This window comes from Volvox carteri, assembly GCF_000143455.1.
Source record: "Volvox carteri f. nagariensis unplaced genomic scaffold VOLCAscaffold_16, whole genome shotgun sequence".
NCBI classification, from domain to species: Eukaryota; Viridiplantae; Chlorophyta; class Chlorophyceae; order Chlamydomonadales; family Volvocaceae; genus Volvox; species Volvox carteri.
In genome coordinates, this window is record NW_003307559.1 from 1382672 (window position 1) to 1408016 (window position 25345).

Genomic DNA, 25345 nt, shown 5'->3' on the forward strand with positions numbered 1-25345 from the left:
AGCTGCCGCTTACTTAGCACCTCCGTTTCCAGGGTGGTCACCGCACACGTGCCCCCGCCCGAGCTCCTTACCTGCTGCTGCGACTGCTGCTGCTGCTGCTGTCACCACCTCTGAATCCCGCGTCGACAGCTTAAAAACCTTTTTTATGTAGACCGGCCTACTCTTCCTGATTCCAATATCCTAACCACTGGAGGCCCTGCGACCGCCAGCCCGGGCTCACAAAGTACCTGTCTGCTATCGCCCAGGTGCAGAAGAAGCTGAGCTAAGACGTCTCGACCGTTACCAGGGAACCCAACACGAAACAAAGCAACAACCAAGTCTGCCGCTACATAGCCCCCTATAGGCGCACAGCAGACCTACACAACGTGCAGGGGAGATTGGACCGCCGCCTACAAGAGTCGCAAACGAGCGTTTGGATGTGGCCCCCGGACCTCAATGCTTCGCTACCACAGCGCTTGGCAGTGCGGGCACTGACTCTTCCCGGCGCTCTTGAACCACTTGTACAGACATGCAGGGTGGAAGCGCACATTGCACGTACGGCACACCAGGCGCGGCAGCTGGCCGCCGACGGAGGAGAACACCGAGTAGCAGATCAGGCACGCCTCCACGCCCTCGAACTCGCTGTCGATGTTGCGTTTCCAGAGCGCGATGGCGTCCGCTACGGAGCCATTTTGGTAGCGCAGAAAGCTTGCGATGGACAGCAGCCACTTGCGTAGACGCGCCTCATTCAGGCCGACCTGCGTGGCGCGTTGCGTGCAGAAACATCTGGAGTTTCCAAGGAGACGTTAACATAGGCATGCTTAAAATAGTTCCTCACCAACAAACCGCCCTTTTGGAGCTCCACTGGTCGCTAAACCACCTAAATCCCCCACGCAGGCCAGCAGGCCAGCAAGCAAGCAAGCCTAATCCTTCCCGCACAACAACCGCAAGATACAGGCACGCTAACGGGATTCAAAACCTTGGCAACTCCAGATTAAAACAACCCAGGCGGTCTACACAGAACAAAAACAAAAGTAAATCTGATGGAAACACGTAAACCTGCCTAAGGGAAGGCTAATGACAGTCGCCCCCGGCACTGTAACATTAGACTTTTATGGACGGTCCATGGGGCCTCCGTCTTTGACGGCCCCCCCCCACCTGAGCGGACACTGTAATATATAGTATATATACACAGTATAATTAAATTCATTTCACTAACGTCGGTTGCAGCTTACTTGTAAAGCTCGCTTAGCATGATTATTACACACCTTTCTGCGGCACTCGACTTCCGGAGCACGAAGCGGCATGCAGGCGGGCAGCTTCACCACCAGCTCCAGCACGGCGCCGTCCTCCACCTCCAGCGTCGCCACGACCTCTGGCGAGGACGGGGAGGCGCGTACTGAAAAGCGGCCGCCGCCTCCACTAGGGGGTTTCAGAGCCTGTCGGGAGGAGGAGCGCATTTCCGCAAGCCAGAGAGGGAATTATATGACTTCAACGGCGGCGATGGCAGGAAAAAAACGTATAAAGGCCCGTCGGTGCGCTTCGGAAAACCACACACCTGCACGGACGCGATTGCCGCCGCCACCAGCGCAGGGCCCTCCGATGTCGCAGTGTACGATTCCACCGCCGCCGCCAGTCCCCGATCTCGCAGATCAGTAAACCAGCCGAGTGCTGTCGCCGGCAGAGCCCGTAGTACGGCACGGAAAAGCGTACGGCATGTCAAACATGCAGCCTGCGGCCCTGACGGCAGCCCGATGTCCAGAAGCGCCTCCGCCAAGCGCCAGCGGTCCAACCCCCCGGCGGCAGCGGCGGCGGCGGCGGCGGCGCCGCCGCCGCCACCGCCGCCTGCACCGCGGTTCGGACGTGTGCTCTGGGAAGGCCGCCGCTGCAGACCCAGCTCCAGAACCACACGATCCAGCAGGCCATGCACCAGAGGTTCTACCTGCCGAAACACCTGCCGTAACACAGCCAGACCCCGGGAACCCGCGTCCAAGCTCAACACGTGTGCCAGTGCCAGAGACCACGCCGCGAGGTACACACATGTACTGTTGCTGCTGTCATTGCCACCGGCAGTATGCCCGCCCACTCGGGCAGACGACACAGACGTCGTCGTCGCCCCTGTTGCTGCTGCTGCCGGCAACAGCCACGGCGCCATCTCCGGCCGCACGCCGCCGGCGACTAGGATAGCGACGTCATCACCGTCGTACTCGGGAATTTCCACGTCGTCGGCACCGCTGCTGCTGTTTCCAGGGCCAGAGTCCACAAGCATCACCTGCGGAAGCAATACGTCGCCTAACAGCAGCCGGTATGCCACCGGCTGCAGCGCCTGTGATGCCGAACCAGGTTCTAGCACGACGGTCAACAATGCGGCCACGGCGTCCAGGCCCACTTCCGCCAACTTTGAAGCCTGCGCTGCGACCGCCGCCGTCGTCGCCTTTGCACCCAGGTGGCGCTCCTGCCCTGAGGCCACCAGCGCCCGACCCGCGCAGCCAGCCACCGCCGTCCAGAACGCCCGGTGGCGTAACACCCATGCCTCCACGTGTGCCGATACACCTGCACCAAAGGCCTCCCCGTAGCACTTGACGCCGCCCAAACCGATGGCGAGCTGTATTGCGCGACTGCAGCATGCAGACACCCAGGTATCGTACTCGCGCGACCGAGCAGCAGCAGCAGCGGCGGCACCAGCAGCGGATCTGACGCCGGCTGTTTCCCCTACCATGTCCTGAAAGGGAGATGCGACCACAGGCAGCCAGCCTTCCATCAGTTGGAACTCAATCGGGAGCGACAAAAGCAATTCATAGTGGCAGCGATAGAGGAGTTGATGAATCCTTCAACTGATATGGGTATGACGACACAACGGTACTCGTGCATTCACGTGTACGTCGCTCACTATGTGGTAGCAACAGCAGCTCCAATGTAGCATCGGCAGCTCAACAGCTGCTGTTGACAAGGAGGAGGCACACACATGCGCGAGTTCTGTTGCAACTTGGTCCTGTTGCACTTTAGTTTCAACGCCGTCGTCATCTTCCGTCACTCCATCCGTTCGCTGTCCCGCACTAAAACGAAGAGCGCAATGCCCACCTGCCCCTAGCTCACCTGCAAGCCCGTTATCAGCGGTGCCGCAAGCTGCAAGGCGGCCTGCGCCACAGCCCCAATCCCGCAGCCTCTCAGCGCCTCCTCCGCTGCAGTCTCCAACTGCCGCCCCTGCGCCATGCGCCCCAGCACCTCCCGCTGCTGCAGCTTACGAAGGAGCTGTAGAGCCATGGGCCCCGGCGGCGTGGTGCCTGGCGGCGACTGCAGGATGCTGTCGGCAGCGGCGCGTGCGGCGGCAGCCAGCTTGGAGAGGCACTCCGTCAGCGCCGCCATAGCTTCAGCCATATGGTCCTGTATTGGGGTGTACGGAATGTTTGGATATACGACATGTATCATAGAAGAAGGCGCGTAATCCGGTTGGGTAGAAGGGAGCTTGAGGACGTGGGCGCACGTGACTGCGCGGTGGTGACGGTGATCACGATGTCGCACAAGTGCAAAGCAATGGGTCAGCAGGAGCAGCAGCGGCAGCAGCGGCCGCACACACCTGCACGATTTGGAACAGCGCGAGTAACTCGAGCTGTCCTAAAATCCCCCAGTCGTACGAAATGGCGGCGTGGGCGAGCCGCATGGCACTGGCGTGGATGGCGTTCGCGGGAGGAGAAAGCGCCTCGGAGGAGGCGGCTGACGGAGGAACGCATCGGGAAGCGCCGGCACCGGACTGAGCACCTGACGACGGCGGTGGTGCTGCTGCCTCCACCTGAGGGCGACGAGCAGCTCCCGTGTCAGCATGCCGCAGGAGCTGCAGTACAGAGACATACACACATAGAGACAGCAAGAAACCACGCAGGGGGAAGGAGTCATCTCCAAGCAAAGAGATAAACATATACGTACGTACGTACGACACAAACTATGCAAGAGGGCAAGAAATCATCCTTTCCTTCTGGATGATTTCTGCTGGAAATAAATCTATATCTTTTGTTCCCAATAAAAAAACACGCCCGGCTAGCTCAGTGGTAGAGCGCAAGGCTTTTACGGGCGAAGAAACCTTGTGGTCGTGGGTTCGACCCCCACGTCGGGCGTATCACAAGCCAGGAGCATTCCTGGTCACGTATTGTATTTATTTACTATCGATTTCATCGTGTTATTAGCGAGGGCTAATAACCCAAGGGGCTCCCAAGCTGTAAGGAGGATTGCGGAAGGTCATTTTATTGTTGTAAACCGAGTGTTTCCACCTACCACATGGTGCATTAGCTGGGCCAGCAAAGGCCGCTCCGAAGCCGCCAGACTGCCAGCTCTGGCAGAGCTAGCCAGCGGCGGCCCATGCGACATCGACTCTCCAGCTCCAGCTCCACCACCAACGCCACTGCTGCTACTCCCGTCTTCATCTTTACGAATGTCCAGCACAGGGAAGCACGCCGCCACGAACTCTAACGCCGTTGCCATGGATTCCGTCGGCTGTAGCGCAACCGCTGGCCCGCCTCCGCCGTCTAGGCAGTACCGCATCCAAGCACAAGACAGGCCCGGTAGCCCGGAGGCGCCAAGGATATCCTCTTCCGAGCTGCCCCCGGCAGTAGCAGCAGCAGCAGCCGCCCGCCGTACAGGCCCCGCCACGGAGGGCAGTAGCCGCAACAGCGCCTGAACCGGCAGGCCGGTGCCGGCGGCAGCAACACCATCCGGACGACACTTGGACAACCAGCGGCGACACAGCCGCTGTTGGTGGTACAGCAGCGGATGGTGGTGGTGGTGTGCTGCCTGGCCCGAGGGGTGTCTTCCGCTTGAGGAGGTTCGCTCCATGCATGAGGCCACCTGGCTGAGGGCCCCCATGAACGCCGCCTAGGGAAGTCATTTTAGGGTTTCAGGGGGTACCAGAGGGCAATTTTAGCAGGGAACACAGCGCCCGGGCGAATGTTTTTGGAGGGCAGTAAAATGGTAGTGATTCAGAGGTAATGGCATGTGCGTACGTGCTGCTTTCAGTTGCTTTCTGTCGGATCGAAAGGGCATTCGCAACCAAGTCCGCATGCACCAAGTGCCGCACTGTGGCCGGTGTCTTGTGGTCCAGCCGAGGCACGTCACGCAAGTATATGAGCTCTCGAGCATGTTGGCCTTCCCCATATCAACACCTCCACCCTGTGTGACGTTGTGTGACTGTTACCTTTACGATGTGTAAACTTGTGTTGCAGAGGCCTGTACATGTCTGACGCATTCCGGAGTCTGGAGTCCCACTCCACTCCAGAAGAAAATGCTAACCGCGTGCTCGAAAAGATGTATTTAATGCTCCTCCCCGGGCCGCACTTAACGGCAAGCACGTGCACCCCTGCTTCCCCGGGAGGGGTTCCGTATACAAGATAACCAGCTACTTACGAAACTACCTATTACTTGCGAACAACAGATTCCTTAGGAGGGCTGGATTGGCTTTAAAAAGCGCGAGCTTGCATTGAGGGCCAAACATGGCCGTACATGGCAATCGGTTTAGATCCGTACCTGTGTGGGTGTGAGGTCTTTGTATTCCGCGGGGGGGATGTTGCTGATAGCCTGCGGCTGTGCGCCCGCGCCCGGCTTCACCGACGTGCTCTCGTGCCGCCTGCATTACCGGACAAAGCAAAAGCACCGCGCGGGGATCCCGCCTCACCCTCTTCCCCCGGAGGGCTACACTGCTGGGTGTTAGAAATTTGAAGTTCAATAGAATGAATCTCACTAAATTATGGATTGGCACAACAGGAATGGACGCTCGCTCTATTCACTGAAGAAACGAGATCATCATCCAATGGCCTGTCGTACACTCCTGCCGTAAACACCTGCCGTACGCTATGTCACAAAAAACGAGCAGATACCCTAGCCATCCGCCGGGCATTGGGGCAACGGGGTCAATAAAGCGATTACGCACCTGCACCCCTCTGCCAGCTCATCGACAAGGTTGTCGAGAAGGCGGCCATATGCCCTGCTGTAGCTGCCGCCACCCGCGTCCTTTCCGGCCTCCACTTCCTGTCTCCGCACGCTGCTGCGCACCAGGTAGTTCAGCATCCCCTCTGCTGCCCGGCCCGTAACTCGCCGCCAGGAACCTTCGCTGAGGTCGGGCCGCAAAAGTCGATCCGAGCGGCGGCTTCTTGATGTTCTTGTTGTTGTTGCACCACCTCCTTGCTCATTAAGATCCGTTCCCTCCGGCCCCTCCTGCTCCACTTCCACCACTTCCTCACCACCACCTGGCTCGCTAGAGCTTTCCTCTTGCTCCTCTTCTTCCTCCTCCTCTTCCTCCTCCCCGTCTTCCTGATCTTCGCCATTAAGGGCAGCTGGGGCAATGGTAATGGCGGCAGCATGGTAGCTGCACAGCAGCTCCACAAGCACCCAGCTGCGACCGCTAGTCGAAGGAACTTGGCGCGAGCCATGACCTTTCCTTGAATCCGGTCCCTCCTCCTCCTCCTCCTCTTCATCATCATCCAATTCTTCCGACTCCTCGCCAGGGCTCTCGCTGTTGGCAATCCCCAGCATTGCTTTTGGCCCCACGGCCTCCGCCAGGCGGGCCAAGTACTCCAGGGATGCCTTGAAGCCAGGTCCGCCATCACCGCCACCACTACTGCCGCCGCTGTTGACCACTGCAGGAATGCTCCAGGTCCGCCACTCTGGGCGAGCCGCGAGAAGCACGTCCAGTACGACCTGACTCTGTGCGGCGCCGCCGGGTGCTGCCGCCCGCAGGTGGGCGGCGTGTGCAGCCCAGGCGCGAGGCGACAGCCGCCGCGGCCCACCTGACGTCCCCGCCGCCGCCGCCGATGACGACAATGCCGCACACTGCGCTAGCTGCGTCCCGATGTGCCGTACCAACGTGTCCACTCGCGCAGCCGGCAGCGCCGCTGCCGCGGCGCCGAGCGGCCCAGTTTCAAGCCAAAACTGCGCCGCGGCGCTCTGCACCTGACAAAGAAGCGCCCTGGCCCCATCCGCGTCATCCACATCCTTACCCTCGCCGTCATCGTCTTCACCCGCCGCCTCTGAATCAGAAAACGCTAGATGCGTGTTTTCTACGATTGCAGTCTCCTCCCCTGCGTCCGCCTCGCTACCACTGTCCTCCTTATCCACCTCAAAGCCAGCGCTGCCATCTGCTTGGTAATTCTTCTGCAAGGTGCCCCCATTACCGGCCGCCATCACCACAGCCCGGGGGTTGCAAGGCGCCTGCCAGGCCAACCGCGCCACGGCTACCAGGGCAGCACATGCCTCATCCGGCAGAACTCGCCACAGGCCGCATTTGCAGCTGCTGCCGCTGGTGAGCGCGTCTTGAAGGGCATGAATCGCGAGCAGTGCGGCTTGCGCCGCCGCTGCCTCCGCCTCTGCCGCCGCCACCGACGACGACGGCGACGAACCGGACGACTGCAATGACGGAGGCCCTTCACCGGGACCCACGTCTCTTAGCGCCGCCGCCGTGGTCAGGTGCTCGATCAGCGACTGCATCACCTCGCCGGCGGCTGACGGACCCAGCATGACCAAACCCGCGGGGTTCGCTCCCAAAGCCGTGGACAGCAACTTGGCAGGGAGCTTGATGGACTGGTCGCCATCCGCCGGTCCGCGATGCAGGAACAGCTCTCTGGAAGCCGCCGCGCGCGCTACATGCACCGCTAGCCCGTCGAGCGATGCGCTAGACCAGCCAAATGCGGTCTGTTTCAGCGCCTGCTGCTGGGAAGGAGCCCCAGCGTCGCCGTAGCCACCACTGCAGTAGAGGCCATCGCTGCGGGCTTCTTCACCGCCCAGTTCTTTCACGGCCGCAGCAGCAAGGCGCTGCAACAGCAGCAAGGCGCACTCGAGCTCCACGCGGCCGCAATGAGAGAAAACGTGGGGTGAGGCGGCGTCCTGGTCCGCGCGTGGCGGCGACAGCACGGCAGCCATGGCCTGCTCCCACAGCGCCTCCGGGTTCTCGGCGCGGGTGGTGCAGAACGCGACCAGGAGGTCCGCAGTAGCCTCCGCTGATGGGCCCTTCACAGGGGGGGGGAGGATCATGTGACGATGCAAGAAACTCAGAAATGAGCTGCTGCCGGCGTCACAAACGAGGGGAAAGGGGGTAAGAAAGACGAAACACTGACGATTGTTTGTGACGCAAGATCCCCCAAAGGGGCCAAATGAATGTGCCAAGAGATGGTTGAAGAGGGAGGTAGAAAGCACAAAAAGCCAGGAGGGTAGAAGAAGTCCAGGTCGGGGCCCTTGCATAATCCCGATCCCGTCGGCCAATCCGTCTGTAGCACCACCTGGGGGCGATATGGGTGCGGGTCACACCAAACACGCACCGAAAGTGGTCCGGCCTTGAGCGCCGCCACCAACGAGCCCAAAGTCAAGCTGCCCAAAGCGCCACCGGCAGGCTCCGCCACCGCGGCAGCATCCGCGGCAACGCCGTCATCAACACCTTGAGTCGGAGGTTTTACCGGCAGTACAGCCGCCACCGTACTTCCGTACTCACGAAGCAATAACGCCAGCACCTGGGCAGCTGCAGGCTGCATCCTGCTGGGACACGCGCCGTGCGCCATAAGGCCCTGCGCCACCGCCTCCGCAATGCGCGTCTCCAGGCCCGGACACATCACCGCCTGCTTGCGCCGCATCTGCAGAAGAAGCGCCTTGACGCCTTCACACGCCATCACCAACTCGCGATGGGCCTTCGCCCCCGCCTCACCACCATCTTCATCATCAGCCGATGAAGTCGCAGCAGCGGTCATCACCCGGCTGCTCAGCGCATTGCTGAGGAACTGCCCGACTGCGTCTGATAGGCAGCTGGCTGGCGGGACCGACTCACCCGGGGACTGCCCAGCAGGCGACCCCTCCACCAGCGCCCCACCCAGCCACATCAACACCTCCCTCGCCGCCTCAGCCCGCTCGCCAGAGCCCACCAGCGCACATGGCAGCACGTGCTGCACTAACGTTCCCTGAAGCAACACCCGGCAGTAGCTGGCCGCCGCGTCCCCACCCGGTTCTGCCGCTTTTCCTTTTGGCCCTGCCGCTGCTGCTGCTGCTGCCGCTGCTGCTGCCGCTGGTGGTGGCGTTGTCATCATTACCGTGCCGTGTATGGAGGTGGCGCCTCCATCCCCGACATCAGCCTGCTTAGGACGTGTAGCCGCCAGCCGTGCGCTGTTCTTCAGGGCCCACAGGAGGCACTCCCGGTATGTGCTGAGGCCAGCAGACTTGGCGGCTCTTGAGTTTCAATCCATCCGGTGCAACATTCGAGGTAGTGGGGCGGAGAGGGGGCGTTGCTGGTTGGCAGCAACAAGGGCTCGCCGGCACAAGCGGCCCCTTAAACCAGGTCATAGAGGTATGTATGTATGTATGTATGTATGTATGTATGTATGTATGTATGTATATATGTATGTATGTATATATGTATGTATATATGTATGTGTGTATGTATGTATGTGTGCGTGTGCTTTCGTAACCACAGTTTGGGGAATGCTCTGCACACACACCGGGGTTGATGTAAACCAGCCGAGCGCATCCACGCGTGCGTGATCCCCGTGGGGCAGAGATGAGTTGGAGTTGGAGGAGAGGGGATCGACCACAGACTGTTTAACACGCAACCCTGCCACACCAGCTGGCCAGCGCTTGCTATATCCATAACAACAAGCCCACCCATCCGCACGTGTCCTCTTGGATTGTCACGCCCTGCCCTCTGGCCCTCCTCGCCACCGGGGAGGCCACCCCGACGGGTACCTGGTCGCACAAACTGGGTCCTGCATGCCCAGCCACACGGCGTCCAGCAGTGAAACCACCACATCGGGGTCTGGACCCAACGTGCCCGGGGGCAGCAGCGGCAGTAGCGGCAGCAGCGCCGGCAGGGATACGGACGCGGACCCGTAGCAGCCGTGCCGCAGCAGCGCTAGCAGGCGCGGCAGCACCACCTTGCGCACGTTCACGTGCCGCCAGCCGCCGGGACAGAACTGACGGGGGTGGGAAGGAGGAGGTGGCGGGCACGATAGTGGGGGCCGGGAGGAATCACCAGCAAGGTGCTGCGAAGCTACGAATATAAAGAATATAGGAAGCAAGGTGGGGGTTAGCGAATAGGAGGGGCGTACATTTGGGTCACCTGGCAGAGGGGTCAACTGCCTAACGAAATGCTGCAGTATAAACCACTTCAGACAACGGTGCGAATGTAACTGTTTTTGCATAAGATGCTTCTTTTTAGGTGGGGTCCATGCCTGCTAGAGATGGACGGGCAGATGGCGACTGGCCGAGAGCGAGGAGAGGACGGCGCGGGTTTGGGATCGTGTCGTGCACACAGGTGGCATCCGTCTCTGCATCTCAAAAAGCTTTTACCTTGCTGTACGTCAGTACGGCCTCCCACATGGCGCCGTGGTTTCGGGGCTCCTTCTCGCCAAGGGCGCCAAGCACGCACGCCGCCGACTCGGCGGCGCACCCCTCCTCCAACACGGAGCTGAGCCGCTGCGCAACACACTGCGCCAGGCCGTACGCCGCATGCCGTACTGCAGCGCTCTTCGCCCCCACCGTGCCCTTCCAAAACCCCGGCCGGCACAAGATATCACGTATGGCATCCAACACCTCACTCCTGCCAGCCGCCTGTGCTGCAGCCGCGGCGGCGACCGGGGCCGACCCTGCCCCGTCGGCAGACGTACTTGCAGTACCGTCCGGCGGCGCCGTCACCATGGCGATGATGGCCGCCAGCGCTGCTAGACAGGCCGTCTGCACCCTCTCGTTGTGGTCCTCAAGCTCCTCCAGACTGGCCCCCTTCCTATTCCGATTCATAGGCATATCAGTCGAACGCGGGTTCAAGAACACAACCGAGTTGGACGGGACTCCTTGGATGGGTCCGGGCAGGCGGGGTCAGAAATCAGTTAGGATCGGGATTCGGAACGGGCAGATCTGACTTGGTTACCGGGTAACCTGGGTAAAAGGAGAGGAGGCCCTCACACCCGCCCAAACCCGGGCCCCCCCCCCCACATGCACAAAAACAAACACCGTGCCACACCGCCCCGCCCCGCTCCCACTTTGGGTGAGCACCGCTCACAGCTGTGGTGCCGCCACCATCTGCTCCTTCAGATACTTCATCAGCTCCGTACGACAGAACAGCACCACGTCCAGCTGACGTGGCTCCAAAGGAAAGGCAGTCACGAAGGCGCGCCTGCTGGTTTCTGCCGCGTCCCTGCAGGTGTCGTGCATCGCCAGGAACCAAGGCCCCAGTAGAGCCTTCAAATGAGGCGCAACGGCCTTGCCCAGCGCGGACAGCAGGCATGCCAGTGTTGCCGCGGTTTCGGAGCGCACGGCCCAGCTGGAGTCCAGGATGAGGCGGTTGTACATGTAGATCCACGGCGTCATTGCGCTGAGGAGATCAGCCGCCGACCGGCTGGGGATGAGCGCCCGGAGGTTCTGTTGTAAAGTGGATCAGGTTATTGGCGGCGGTCCATTCCCCGGTTGAGTATTGAGCGAGCGAGCGAGCGAGGGGAGGGGGAGGAGAGAGAGAGAGAGAGAGACGGAGGGAGAGAGAGAAAAAGAGAGAGAGGGGAGGGAGAGAGAGGACAATAAGCGACGTGCCGAATTAAGGAAATCGTGAGTGTATACAGAGGAGTTCTGAGAGGCAGGTGCCGGACGGTCGAGCCGGGAAGAAGCAAGAGTGCAAAAGACGGATATGGCACAAAGCCTCTGCGGCAAGGCTCAGTTTGATAGCGCAGCGCCGTCCGTCTCAGCGGCAGCCGTCAAAATCCCCAAAGCATGGAAGTTTAACGCCCGGGCACCGCTATCGTGTAACGTTCATGAGGGGGTAAACCACGGGGGCATGAACCGCCGGGCCCCCTAGCAGTAAAAGCCATTTTCCCGCCCACCCCCTCTCCCAGTTCGCAGCCCCCTCGCACCCAACTTTGACCGCGTCCAGAGGAAGGCATGCTCACTTTTAATGCTTTAGTTTTAGTGATATGGTCCTTCTTAGCCAGGTGCCTAAGAGACTGTGCCAGCTCGCCATCGATCTGATGTGTGAGGGGCACCTCACCGCCAGCAGCATCTACACCGCCGCTGGGCTCGCTGGCCGTGATGGAGCCAAGCCGGTCTGCAGCGCCAGACCCCGAGCCGGCGGCGTTTGGGCTGGCGCGGGTGCTGCCGATGTAACTGCACGGGGTCCAGGGAGATCGCGAACATAGAACTGTCCATTTTCACGATACAATTGTGCGCCATCTCGCTCATATGCACGATTCATTAGGGAATCTCGCTCATATGCACGATTCTTCAAGGAACTTACAAACTAGGGGCGACGGGCCAAGACTGGCAGTTTTTAACGACGACAACGATTTACACTACTTAAATTTCTACCCAGAACTCCGTACCCGCCGAAGCCGAAGCCTGCAGCTCCTGTTTTGCTTGCCAATAATTCCGCTGCGCGTGCGCTGCTAGACGGTTTACCGGATACTTGATCACCTTTCCCCATAGTTCCTTTGGCAATTCAAGGCGGCTATATTGCGGCATGCAACAGCTAAACAATATCTAGCGACCGGGGAGGATGCAGAAGCTATGGAGAGTTATAAAAATCCCTTATCCCTGGGAAGTGACCAAATCAACTGGAATCATACGAAAGATTGCGTTCAAGCTCTTAGGACACGTAGCCCATCCAACGTTTCTGTTGGTATGGCCACTTCAAAGTAAGAGTTGGGCCCTATATACACTGGCTTCCATCAGCCAGGTAGCGTGGACTAATAAGATAACTAAGATGCTAAAAATCTGGGCACTTGTGGACGTGAGTTTTAGTCGATTTAAGCGAAATGGCTGCCCGCCGCAGTTAGCCCGTATTTAGGACTGCGCGAGCTCTTTTCAGCATATTTAGCAAATAGAAATTACCAGAAACAGATTGTAAAAAGATCGATGCTTGGCTCAGTTTGCTTCGGTTTACGCTCCGGTTTCGGTGCGTGGCGAACCTTAACGACCTCAGGTGGTGAGTTCGCAAACTGAAAGGGAACCAGACCGCTCCTAACAATTGGGAAGCGTGACTCTAGTTATACTGCTTAATAAATCAGGATATTAGCCCTTTAGGTGTGTCCGTCTCGGGATCCGCCTCGCATAATCCGTTGCGTTTTGTCGTACTTCCGTCGGTGAGCAGTCATTAAGACGGCTCACAGCCCATCATTCGGGATCTTTCATTCCCACCACATTTGTGGTGGATTTCGACTAGGCAGGAGCAATACAATCTGTCTGTCTCCTTGAAGCTGCATGGCCCTTTCCTTTTTTCTCTATTTCCTCTATTTCCAAGTGCCGTATCCATAACTGGAGAACCACAAGAGTAAGGAACTGCACACAAAGGACACGAACATGGAAAAGCGCCATTCGTGCTCGCCAAGACCTAGAGAACAACCGACGGTCTTTCGCACTTCAGACGTGGAGCAACAGAAGCGGCGAAAAAATGCTGTTCAAATGCTCTTCTGAAATTTATGAAACTCAGCTTGGACTGCTCCACGTCTGAAGTACGAAAGACCGTTGGAGCCAGTCTTGTTTTCAAGGTCTTGGAGAGCACGAAAGGCGCTTTTCATGTTCGTGAAATTTATGATTGCCTATAGGCGACACCCTCGTGCAATAGATAGGGACGATCCTTACCTATTATACGAGGGTGTGTAGTACAGGTGAGCAGGTCCCGTGGCCAAACACAGTTTCCAACACTTGCCCCCCTTTCCCTCATCACCAGTATCACCCGTCTCTGTGAAATAGAATGGGCTCAGGATCGCCTTAATCGATACCAACTGAGGGCTCCGTTTCTAGTTGGGATGCTGATTTTGTTACACCAAGGGTCGAGCGACTTGAGCCAGCTACCACACCACAGAGCGCAATAACGTTGACATAACAAGCTAAGCAACAATTCGTCTTAAATAGTTACCGGACTCCGAGATGGCGCCTAAATGTCGTACAACATCTCTAGTCGCGCTTCATCAAGGCGCGCTTTCGTGAGGCGTGCTAACTACTTAACAACTAACTTAAAAACCTGACACTCTGTCGCATATGTGTCATGAAGTGAGCCTTAGCCTACCTAGAGTCTCCTGCCAACCAACTTACTGCGTAGTATGCGTTCAATAAGTAGTTGATGGTATAGCCCGATCTGGGTGTAAATGTAGCCCTTCAGATGTACAGCCAACTGCCCGACACCTCTGCTAATGGCGGCCAACTTTGACCTTCCGATAGCCAATGAAAATAGGGCCTGTACAGTGAGTGATGGGAATGGATAAAAGGATTTGGTGGGTGGGAGGAAGGCTGAAGGAAACGCGGTGAAAGAAATGTGTTTTTGGATGCTTTGATCACAGCTGGCTCCAAAACCCATCCATGGCAGATGGCAATGGATGGCTCATATACCATTGCATATGCATACAATTAGACCTTGCCAAGTGCAAACACACATATAGTATGCTACCCACCAACATGAATGGTTCTTACCATCACACTACGTTGTACTGTGTGTTAAAAAGAGTGTTGCCGATGTTCTGCTTTCAGGCTGAGTCACCAAGGGGGGCCCCCGCCCATGCATAGCCTAGAAGATATGATGAGTGCTAGGTGGGCAGGTTCGTCTAGATGATAACTAGTAGCTAGCATAGGAGGTTGATAAGGTGGTTGTGTGTAGGCTGCGCTGCTTCGAAAGGATGGCTGCAACCGCGAGGTAGGGTCTTCACAGCAGCAGTCTTATGGAGATGCACCCGGTGCCTATCACTGCTGCACTATAGTAACACGGCGTGTCCGAAATTGGTGAACTATTACTACTCTTAAACCTCTGGAATGCGAGAGTAATTACAAATACGGCCCGAAGTTAGGGTGTTTTTCTTCTCTTACAGAATATGGGCCTGAGCCCTCCCTGAGCCCTCCCAGAAAGGAAGAGATACCGCATGATGACATCTTCCGGGTTGCAAGGGACTTTGGCGCTAAGGCAAGCACGGTGGACGTGCTTACGGTTGTCCACATTTCACATCAGTGGCAACTCCGCATGCAGCAGACCTGGCCCTCATTAGGCCCTGCGATATGTCTCATGTGGTCGAGCCACTCGTGCGTGTGTAATTCGCGGACAGCTGTACAATCAACGTTGTGTCCCGTAGTGAAAGGGATTGACCCCGCTTTTCAGTTGCAGAACCCGATTAAGTAACAAGTGACGAAATGTTAGTCAAACGACTTGTGCCATTCCTTACACCCCACAATAAACGAAGCTGATTGTCAAAACCTGGTTAAGACAATGCAAACCTAGGCTATTAGTTCTCCATGTATTACTTGCCCATGTCTTCAAAATTGGCGCGCGTAATATGTGCTTCCTGTCGCATAGCTGATTGGATTTAAACAATTTAAACCAGGGTGGAGGTTGAGAACCATTTAGTAGACTGAGCAGACGATGGATCTGAAATCCAACGATGGATCCGACAAACCTTCATGCTGTGCTGAAAGCGCCATTCTCGGTGTTTTACACACTAAGTGACATGTTTGCCATCCCCTAAATAAATCCGGACCAAGGCCAGCGAGACCGGACCGAGGCTCGCGAGAGGAAGGGGAAAATGGAACCAGGATCAAGGCAAAACCCTTCCTCGCCAAGGTACTGGCCTGAAGACAGAAACACAAGGACGGGCAGGGTCCACATTATGGCAGGGGGTTTGCCGTAACTTCATTTGTCTCGCACTAATGGTGGACGGCAGACTGCAGCTAGTCGTATCGCGGAATCCAACATTCGACCGTATTCGGCATTGCTTCAGCGAGCAAGACCAGCAGGAATGCGCTGCACCAATGCTACTCAAGCTCCCGTGCTAGCCCACCAGGAAAAGAGTAATCCCATTTTGGGTAGCAAGGACTTTTAACAGTAAGAGAAGCTTGATGCACAAACGGTTGCCCACATTCCCAGCTGACAAAAGGCGAATGCAATACCGAAGACGTTCTTAAGGAAAAAACACTACATATACGCTGGTAAGCATGTAGGACTGTGGTGGAAGCGAATTTAAGACGTTTTGATATCATGGTGCTCTGTTCGGCTTTTGCTCATGCGTACGAAGTGTGACAGCAACGAGGAAAGAACTTGAATGTGGCCCAACCAAGAACAGATTCAGGACCCCGCCAACTGGCGGGTTTAAACTCCTTACACAAGACCTCCGAAACGCTCTTCCCCTTGGGAGGGATTCCCGTTCACCTGTTCGTCCTCGCTTTCCCCCTTTTCGCGCTCCCTAGCACCATGGCCGCAGGAGCACCTCTTTCCAGGTGATTCGTGGGGCGTGCTTTTATGGCTCTGTACTTATGCCATCTCACCGTTGAGGGCATGGCGATGAATCTCCTGTGCCTAACATTCACGTGCCTACCCCCTAAATCCCGTCCAATGACGCAGCTCCACACACAACATGAAACCACCCCCATACAACCGCCGTCGGTGGTTCCAAAGACTTTCTGCAGCCTGCCATCGTGCATTAGCGGCCCATTATCACAGTAAACTATTGTGTAGCTGCTAGACATATGCACGTATATCTGGAGCTCTGGCGCTGCAAAACGGTCCACATCTCGGCATGGCGAAACGTGCGTAACAGCAATACCACCGCCCGCTCCATATAGGTCAAATACCGTGTGGCGAAGTTCGTGTGCGTGCGCGTGCGGCTACTGCGCGTGTGCTTGCAAGTCACGGCTGCGGGCTGCACGCCGTACTCTGCCCATACTGATTGCCCTCAGCACCAAAGCATCATGGTCCAAGTTGATTTGCACGAGAAATATAATCAGTAAAAGTTCACATCCTACAAAGGAAGATATATGCCGGCCTGGCATGTAGCTTTCGTGCGTCAGGTGGCACAACCGAGCGGCTGTAGCAGGAGACCGATCTGGGCAGCACTCTCCCGCAGCTTGCATCCTACAGCTCGCCTCCCATCGAAAACTCCCTTGCCGTAAGCTGCTCCTACTACCCCTGCAGGCCTCAACTTGCAATGACCTGCCGCATTAACACATGGCACACGAGCTTCTTGCTTTACTCCGCCGCTTCCGCTGCTAGTCCAGCCCTCAGACTAGACTAGTCCCTGCCCCACGACCGCCCCATCCGTTCACATCCACATGCTATGATTCATGGTATGCGGCCGCGTGGCCCGCTTTCCCACCCCCAAATCACCCACATGCATACATACACGCACGCGCATGCACACATGCATGCGTCGTCGACAGCGCCGGTCCGCGGATCACGCTCAGCTGGTAAAGACGGAGCAGAAAGCTGCGTAGTCAATGGTCCCGTCCGCGTTCGTCGTCATGACGGGCGCCAGCGTGTCGAAGTCCTTGTCGTTGAGCACCACACCCACTGATGCGCAACCCGCTACCAGATCATGCCGCGTCACCCGCCCGTTGCCCGCGGAGTCAAAAGCTTTGAGCAGTCGTTGCAAGTCGCTGACCACTGGCCCAATCTTCTTCTTGAGCTGTGAAAGCAGCTCCACGCGCCGTGCCTCCTCGGCCTTGTCCTGTGGAGGTGTTTTGGAGAGGCATGAAAGGCACAAGGGCTTCTGTTTTAACAGCAAGTTGAATGGGTTCCAGGCAAGACACGAGGAGGTTGCCCGTCCAATTCAGACTTCCTAGGGAAACCGCAGTTCTGCGTTTATCACCACTGAAGGGCGCCGGAACATCCCGGGACGGGCAGAGACGTGGCCATAAAGCTGTGGGGCATCAGCACAAACAAGTTATCAATCAAACACCGTCTAGAAGTGTTTCGCGTCTAACAACGTCCAAACAAACAGCACTCTCCGCTCTCCGTCCTCAGAAGATAGTAGAGCACAGGGGATATGCACCATTTCCAGTTGCCCCAGAAACCCCGCACGCTCGATGCCCAAGGCAAGGCCGCCGCAGGTACACGAAAAAAATAGTAGAGGAAGATACAGCGGAGGTTCTATTATTATTTATTGCTTCTTTTCTGTGGGGCCCTTTCCTCCTTCCAGATGCGCTTGCAATCAGTCTCTATCAAGGCGCGGCCGGATCCGCCGAACCACACGCCGCCTCCCGCCTTGCACAACACCAACTTCCACAGGTAACCTAAACACCACACAGCCACGCTAATATTCAAAAACGTTTATTTCCACCGTACTGCCTACGCGACAACCGTTCGTTGGGTCCCCCTCCCTCGTACCTGGCTGTAATCGACGTAGCCCTTGTAGAAAGCGAAGTCCGAGGGCGACATAAGCTGGGAAACCAGCGCCTCATACTCAAGGTAGCCGGTGCCCTGTCGCGTCAAAAGCAGAACGCAGAAAAGAAAGATTTCAGAATGAGGATGTGGGTTGCACTAAAATTGGCCAGGATTGACCGATACTCAGGACTTGGGTCACGCAGAACTCAGTGTACCAGGATTTGGGTTGCACGCAAAAGGTGAGCATACACTTATCTGACCTGCGATGCAGCGCCAACCTCTACTCTTATTCAGAGTGTATACTAACCAGCTCGAGCTATGACAACTGTCTCCAACCAAACCCGTCCAAGAGCGACCCCCCCTGTCGTACCCACCTCAGGGTCGTACACAAAGTACAACGCCATGAGCGAGTCGTCGTCCAGCTGCATGCCGAACGTCTCTGCCATGTTGCGGAAGTCTTCGAAGTGCACACGACCCGTGTCGTCCTTATCGTACATCTTAAACAGTCTACGCATGCGGAAGGCGTTGTTGTTGCTGTTGCCTAGCTTGGCCTCCATGCGCTCACGCATGGTGCTAATCATCTTTTGGAGCCGCTTCCTGCGGGACACAAATGGTACATGACACGCATAAACACCGTCATTACACGGCACAGAATGGCACGAAGGTGGGCCGCGATGTGCGGCTTGCATGCGGAGCCCAAGTAGTTCGACCGGTGCGGAGTGCTGCTAAATAAAAACCCCAAGCGCTGACGATTGCGCACTGTGGACACGCGGAAAGAGATGGAAGGGACGTGACGAGTTCAGCCCAGAGGCTGCTGCATGCTGTGTAAGAGCCCGTCATCCCATTTAGGGATGGCGGCCCTGATCTAGAAGCGGAATGCAGTCCTAGTGGCTGTGGGGTTTCAAGACTGTATTGATTCGTGTACCCATTAATTTTGCAGGTGTGTTGACAGCATCAAACGGCTTGTTGCACACGTAAAACTGTTGCATACGTGACTGCGTGATGATATTTTCACGAGTTCCATGTCTATGCAACTAAGGATACCTGCTAAAGTCCCGCAATCTTCTGCTGCATCTCTAGCGAAAGGGTTCCTCCTTCCAGGTTGCCAAACCCGTCCCATGCTTAACCGGGGCTGTAACCCTTCCTAAGGGTCTATGGTCGCCCCCTCGTAGCCCCTCTGCATTTAGTGACTCCGTCTTCCCTCTCCACTGTGCAAGGTTCTGGGATGCATGATTAGAATCCGGGCACTTACTCTCCCACGCGGTTGAAGGAGCTCTTATAGATGTTGGCTAAGCTGGACGTGGTCTTGACCAGGTCTTCATTACGGTTCGGGCTGCGAAGCCGTTCTTGCCCATCGAATGGGGCCTTGAAGTCCACGCCATAAGAAGTCCGGAACGGCATGATGCGCTCGTCGCCCAGTGCAATGTTACTAGCTGGTGGCTTAAAGGACGCCTGGATAGCTGTGTCTTGAAGGGATGGCCACAGATTACCAGGCTGGGGCTTCCTAAAGTTCTCTGGATCATTGCACGGGTCCCGCACAGGCGAGGGCTTAGGGGCTGTTTGGGTCCTCGTATAGATGAACGACTCTGGCGTTGGGTCCTTCGTCTCGAGCTGTGCCATTACCGGTGTCTTCTTGTATGTCTCCTGAAGCCCTTGGACGTATCCAGTATACCTGCGTTTGGAAGGGAGGCAGTCTGGGTTCGCGTGCAGACCATCATGCTAGCCAGTCGACCGACGCCCCAGACACGCAAGGACTGGAGGGTACTCTATAAGATGAACAGAATCTACTTGTAACAAGACATATATCCTTCCGCGCGAAACTTCAATCTGACAATAGCATGGAGCATGCGCGGCGCCGTTCCTTTGTCCACGCACCCTGGAATCTTCCATTCTGGCTCAGTGAACGGAACCTTGGCGGTTGACATCGTTTCTTTTCGGCGGTTCCTTGTGAAATCACAGACAGACGCAAAGGGTTCTTTATCCAATAGCAGCGTTACTGAAACAATATATTAGCTTAGTAGTGTTTCCTCTATGCGCGTTATGTAAAGATTATAAAATTGCCCTGTCCATACAAGGCATTTAACGCGCAAGGTATAAGGACCCTCCGCATAAGGCCTCCAATTTTGGCGAGCTCTAAGTCACCTATTTCATGCACAGCGCCTCACGGCTTTCCTACCTGAATTATAAACAGCCACTGCACCATGCATCGGGGCCTTCTCCGCGGCAGCTCACTGTCGATGATGCCACGACCCCAAAATCGATTACTACAGGCGTCTTTATTAAGTAGTGACCTTACCTTCTGCAATTCCTTGACCTTATACGAATTAGGCTCTGGAGAGCAGCCGTTGACAGTTTGGGAACGCAAGGCCGTGTTGCTTGGAGGCTGCCTAACTGTCAAGTACCGCGTGTTGTTGGCATATTGACGGCATATTGACATAGGTGGACGGTTTGACCTAGATGGGGTATGTTGGCATCGTCTGCATGCTTCCCTTTGGTAGCGAGCCTCCATAAACCTTCCAGACCAGTCATGTAACTTGCAGCCGTATGATGCACTATCCAAAAGTCATGCCGGTGCTTGCCCGGGGGGCCAGGGAGATCTACAGAGTGATACCGGTTGCTGTTACGCTAAACCACTTTTGCATAGCAATATCATACCCTAGTTTCCAGGTAGGGTTCTCGGAGAGTCGGAAGTGCAAGGAGCTGGCGGCGCAACCTTCTGCAAACAGAATTCCCTGGTGCATTGTTACACCGCATTGTTATCCTTCATCCACAACGACATAGCCCTTGAATCTCGTCTGTGCCTCTAAGCGTGCAAGCCCCGTTTGGGACAAATTGAGACGGCGCCCTTCGAAACTTACCCGCCCCACACGCCGTGTGTTGCTGCAGCTCTTGCCCTTTTGCTATAGGCCGCGGCCCTTGCAGCCATAACTATGTAGCTTCCCAACCTGCCTCTCAAATCCCATCTGCGCCCGCCAACTACATGCACAAGCTCAAAACTATTTCTACGTGTAAGACGCTCCCGTTTCCTGCAAGGAATATGCGAGGATCCATCATTTTTGCCTCAGATTGCATCCCTCTGTTTCTGCCCAGTACGGGCAGCAAGCCCGCCCGTCATAGCTTATGTTACGCCATCATGGCGCCACATGATCATCATCATCTCGTCATAGCCCCCTCTCGCTTAACCCGTACATACAGCCCGCCAAGAGTAGACATTAAAATGGTACAAACGACACCACCAGTAAAACCCAGTCACGGCGACATTGCCGGTACACTCGACTCGTAATCCACTCAACGCACGTTCAGTTGGTTCGTTAGTTGGTTCGTCGCGCACACACACGAAAATATGTTTGTTGCTTGAGAAAAACAAAAGCACTCGCTACCAGTACCAACAATGGACGCATACTTGCCCCTTCCTAATAAGCCCCCTCAGTTCCTTTCTGTCCAGCTACACAGCAAGCACGAAAACAAGCACCGAACAGCCCAACCGCCCACGCTCAGCTCACTAAATCTTTGTCTCCACCTGCCAACCTCTCTCTTGTCTAGCGTCTGTGGTCCATCTTTCCCCTACGAACCGAACCGAGGACATACCACTCGCGTATCGCATCACAAGGCAGCCCCTCCATGGTTTACCACTCCCCCCGCCCACATACGCACCAACCTCTACATGAAGGAACGGGTGAATGACGTCATGGAGTGGACATCCGACCTACTGGATCACCACTAATGCTGGCCCCACCGTAGCACCATAAAATCCATTTACAACTTGCTAGAAACACCGGATCCGAATCCAGAACCGACGGCAGAGTCACGGTTATGGTTGCCATTGCCATCACCCTTGCCGTTGTTGCCGTCGTCGTCGTCGTCGTCTGCCGCCAGAAAGAACTTTAGTGCTGTTGTTGCCACTAGCCGGGGGTCTTCCATCGGGCCCAAGTGGTGCAAAGAAGGAAATCTGTGCGGCCGAGGGAGAGATACGAGGGGGAGAGGGAGGGAGAGGGAGCATCATGAATTAATGATGGAACGGAAGGAAGTCGTGTCGGCATAGCACCTGGGTGAGGATGATGCACACCGTGAAGATACATACATACATACGTACGTACACAGAAATGGATCCCCAAGGCGCGTCGAGGCAAGGTAGGCAAATGGAAAGCCGCTGCCAGCTGCTCCCGTGTTGTCTTAATTGTGTTGATGAAGCCCAACGAAGCTATAACGCTAAAAGCTGGCTATTGCTGTACGACTGATGTAAAGCCCTAGGCTCGGCTAATGCGCTTTCTTCCTTCCAACATCCAGCTCTAAACACTAGGCGGCCAATAGCTCCGAACCCAAACGTCGTGCATTCTCCGGTTCGTTGACAGCATTTACCGTCGCGAAGGCTGTGAAGCACCCACCAAAGAGATGCACCCACCATCTCCCCACCCACCACGACACCTCACGTAATACCCCTCATCGCATCCTGACCCTCCCCATCAAGCCCCACCCACTCACCGAGCTAATTTGGCTCCAGGAACCAGCTGCGCGACCTCCGCGCCCCACCTGGCCAGCTGGGCGTGTAGACCCACTTCCTGCCCCACCGCAATGGCAATACGGCAATAGGGACCCTGGTGGCCCATGGATCCATCCCTTTCCCCTCGCCTTTCCCGCCTCCGGTGGCAATTGCTGTTGCTGTTGCCACTGCCGTCTGAATAGCTACTGCCATCACCGCAGCCATCCTCACGTGCTTTGGCCTCGCCCTCTCCCCCTTTCCCGCTCTCAACCTCTATCATCCTCTGCTGCTGAGAGCGGCCGTTACCGCAACTACCGCAGTCACCGCCGCAATCAACACCGCATCCACTGCCGCAACATCCGCAGTCACCGACCCGCGGGTCGCTTCCGAAACCAGAAGTAGTCACTCCCAGCTGCTGCCATGGTCTCCAGGGAGGGGGCTCAAGGGCCTCGTACACTCTGGCCTCATTTTCCGGCGAACATGACAGCGTCAGTGCCGGGGCACCAGGGGCTGTAGCTCCGGCTGTAGTTGTTGCCCCCGGCTGTTCGAGGGGTCGTAACCCACCACACGCCAGATATGCATGGAGCGCCTGAAAGGAAGAGGGGGCGAAAGAGAAGGAAGGAAAAGGAGAAATCATAGGGAAAAAAGGAGAGGCAATGAAGGGAAGGGGAGAATCACATGCAAAAGTCAAAGGAAGATATTAAAAGGAAAGAAGGGTGGAAAGAAGGGGAGTTAGAGGCAGCAACGAGGAAACCCACCAACAAATCTCCACATGTGGAGATTTGTTTTATCAACACTTGAATCCTCCCCCCAAAACCTCGGGGGTGGACTCCCCGTTGAGACATTCCACTCCTTCCCTTTCGTAACCCACATAACTCCTCCAACGTCGCCTTCCGGGCCCCGTTCACCGTTTCGAGTCGTTGGACGAGGAGCGGAGGCTTCTTCAGCGTTCATCCTAGAGAGACCTATTAAAACCTTTTTTTCTTGTCGTACCTGCGGATCCCAGGTGTTGAACGGGGGTTTGGCGCCCAGTGACGTCATGGCGGCTCCCAGGGTCGGGTACACCGCCTGAGGGAACAAGGAGTGTGAGTGTGTGTGTGTGTGTGTGTGTGTGTGTGTCTCATACCACCGGACACATCCACATCTACACACGTGCATATACATATCTACATGTACATCTTTATGTCTGACGACATAGAGAGATAAATAGTATGTGCACACAGATATACATGACACCTATATACACGCATACGCACTCGCTGCTGCAGAAACCTCCCACCCTTACGCGTCGCGGCATAGTTCATTTAAACCACACACCTGCCGCTTCCGGGCCAAGCGGGCCAACAAGCTCCCCGACCTAGCCAGCCCCGAGGACGAAGAAGAAGACGGCCCCGAAACCAACGACGGCGATGGCCCACAACCGCCGCCTGCACCCTCACTAATATTGCCACTGCTGCCATTCATGGGCGCAGACGCAGTGCCGCTGCTGCCGCCGCCGCCAGGTGTTGGCGTTCGTGGATGTAGCGGCGTTTGCTCTCCCCCTCGATGGAGGTCCTTGAAGGGCCTTATGACCGGTTCGAAGAGAAACATAGCCCTGAGGTGCATCACATCATTAACAACACCATTATCGTCATCAGCAGCATCAGCAGCCGCAGCCGCAGGACGGCTATGGTGACGACGGCTGTTATGGGACTTCTTTGGATCGGAATGAATTAGTTCTCAGCTCAAAGTTACCAAGGCAGGGCCCAAGGGCCTCCCCCCACCGCCCGACCCATGTGAACCCCACCTGAAGGTCTGGGGTCGCTCGAACTGCAGCAGAGCAGCCAATCCGCCGCCCAGGCTATGGCCAAAGCAGTAACATTCTGTTTGAGATGATGTTATTGATGAAGTAAAGAATCCGCAAGGAAAGCCGAGGAGGTCAGATCAGCTGTCTACGTGGGGAAGGGAGTTTGTTGTGCAGAAACAGCGCACCGACCCTGGATGCCTTGTGATTCGACATAATCTCGAACAGCCCCCACCATGTCCTCGGCAGTGAAGGGACCTTCAGGAGTCGGTGCGCTGCCATGGCCGGGAAGGTCTAAAGATACACAGCGGAAATGCGGTGCAAGGATTGGCACCTGCAGGGTACAACCACCGGATTTGCGATCACTAAGATCACAAGCCTTTATGATATATGCCTAAAGGTCGATTGCCGAAGCTTACCATAGGGAGGAACACACGTCCGTGGAAGCCATTGGCGTGCAGTAGGAGGAGCAAGGGCCCTTCCTTGCCACCCAGATCATGAACTGCAACGCCTAGCCGATGCTTTGTATCCATTTTGCAGTAGGAAACCTATCCCATACAAAGCAAGCTTGCTGTTCCAGGCGGTGCCGCAGCCTCAGGGTTTCCACTAAACAGTTGGGGAAGACGCTAGACTGCTAAAACATTTCCATTACCGTATTTGCATTCGGATGAAAGAAGTTTTGTCAGCAGCTGTGACAGCTAAAGATATTAGTCACCCAGTTGACCCCTTGCACATCATTCAGCAAATGAATTAAGCATGCAAGAAAATTTACATATGTTGAGCTCACTCAGATGGTATGGAAAACACTTTTGATGGTGCGACAAGGGGAGGGTTCCAAACGGCATTCCGTTGACCTGCGTACGTAAACGATGCCCTGATGAGCATACAAACATGTTCTTGACTGTGCCATCGAGGACAGGATTAACGCGGGCTCCACCGATCAAGCTACGGACGCAATAGGGCCGGCACCGCGTGCCCGCCTAGGCAAGACGCCCGGAGGGCCCTGACTCGAAGTGAGCCCCAC

The 25345-nt window shown here is 56.3% G+C and overlaps 3 protein-coding genes across 3 annotated transcripts; all 3 read right to left on the reverse strand.

The window, feature by feature from the left end:
- Nucleotides 1–443: 443 nt before the first annotated feature.
- Nucleotides 444–1439, reverse strand: VOLCADRAFT_59832 (uncharacterized protein; the record flags this gene model as incomplete). Its single annotated transcript, XM_002949932.1, has 2 exons — nucleotides 444–737; nucleotides 1248–1439. The coding sequence occupies 2 exons, from the start codon at nucleotides 1437–1439 to the stop codon at nucleotides 444–446; spliced, it is 486 nt and encodes a 161-aa protein (XP_002949978.1).
- Nucleotides 1440–17041: 15602 nt separating this feature from the next.
- VOLCADRAFT_104518 (uncharacterized protein) lies at nucleotides 17042–20109 on the reverse strand. Its single transcript, XM_002949933.1, has 5 exons — nucleotides 19934–20109; nucleotides 19311–19730; nucleotides 18433–18655; nucleotides 18062–18154; nucleotides 17042–17402 (listed from the first exon to the last, which is right to left on the reverse strand). The coding sequence occupies exons 1-5, from the start codon at nucleotides 19981–19983 to the stop codon at nucleotides 17136–17138; spliced, it is 1053 nt and encodes a 350-aa protein (XP_002949979.1). The 5' UTR covers nucleotides 19984–20109; the 3' UTR covers nucleotides 17042–17135.
- A 1705-nt stretch (nucleotides 20110–21814) lies between these two features.
- On the reverse strand, nucleotides 21815–24854 carry VOLCADRAFT_117411 (uncharacterized protein; the record flags this gene model as incomplete). The annotated part of the gene is made up of 7 exons (XM_002949934.1): nucleotides 21815–22007; nucleotides 22541–23127; nucleotides 23532–23606; nucleotides 23856–23895; nucleotides 24325–24378; nucleotides 24510–24655; nucleotides 24741–24854. The coding sequence occupies 7 exons, from the start codon at nucleotides 24852–24854 to the stop codon at nucleotides 21815–21817; spliced, it is 1209 nt and encodes a 402-aa protein (XP_002949980.1).
- Nucleotides 24855–25345: the final 491 nt, after the last annotated feature.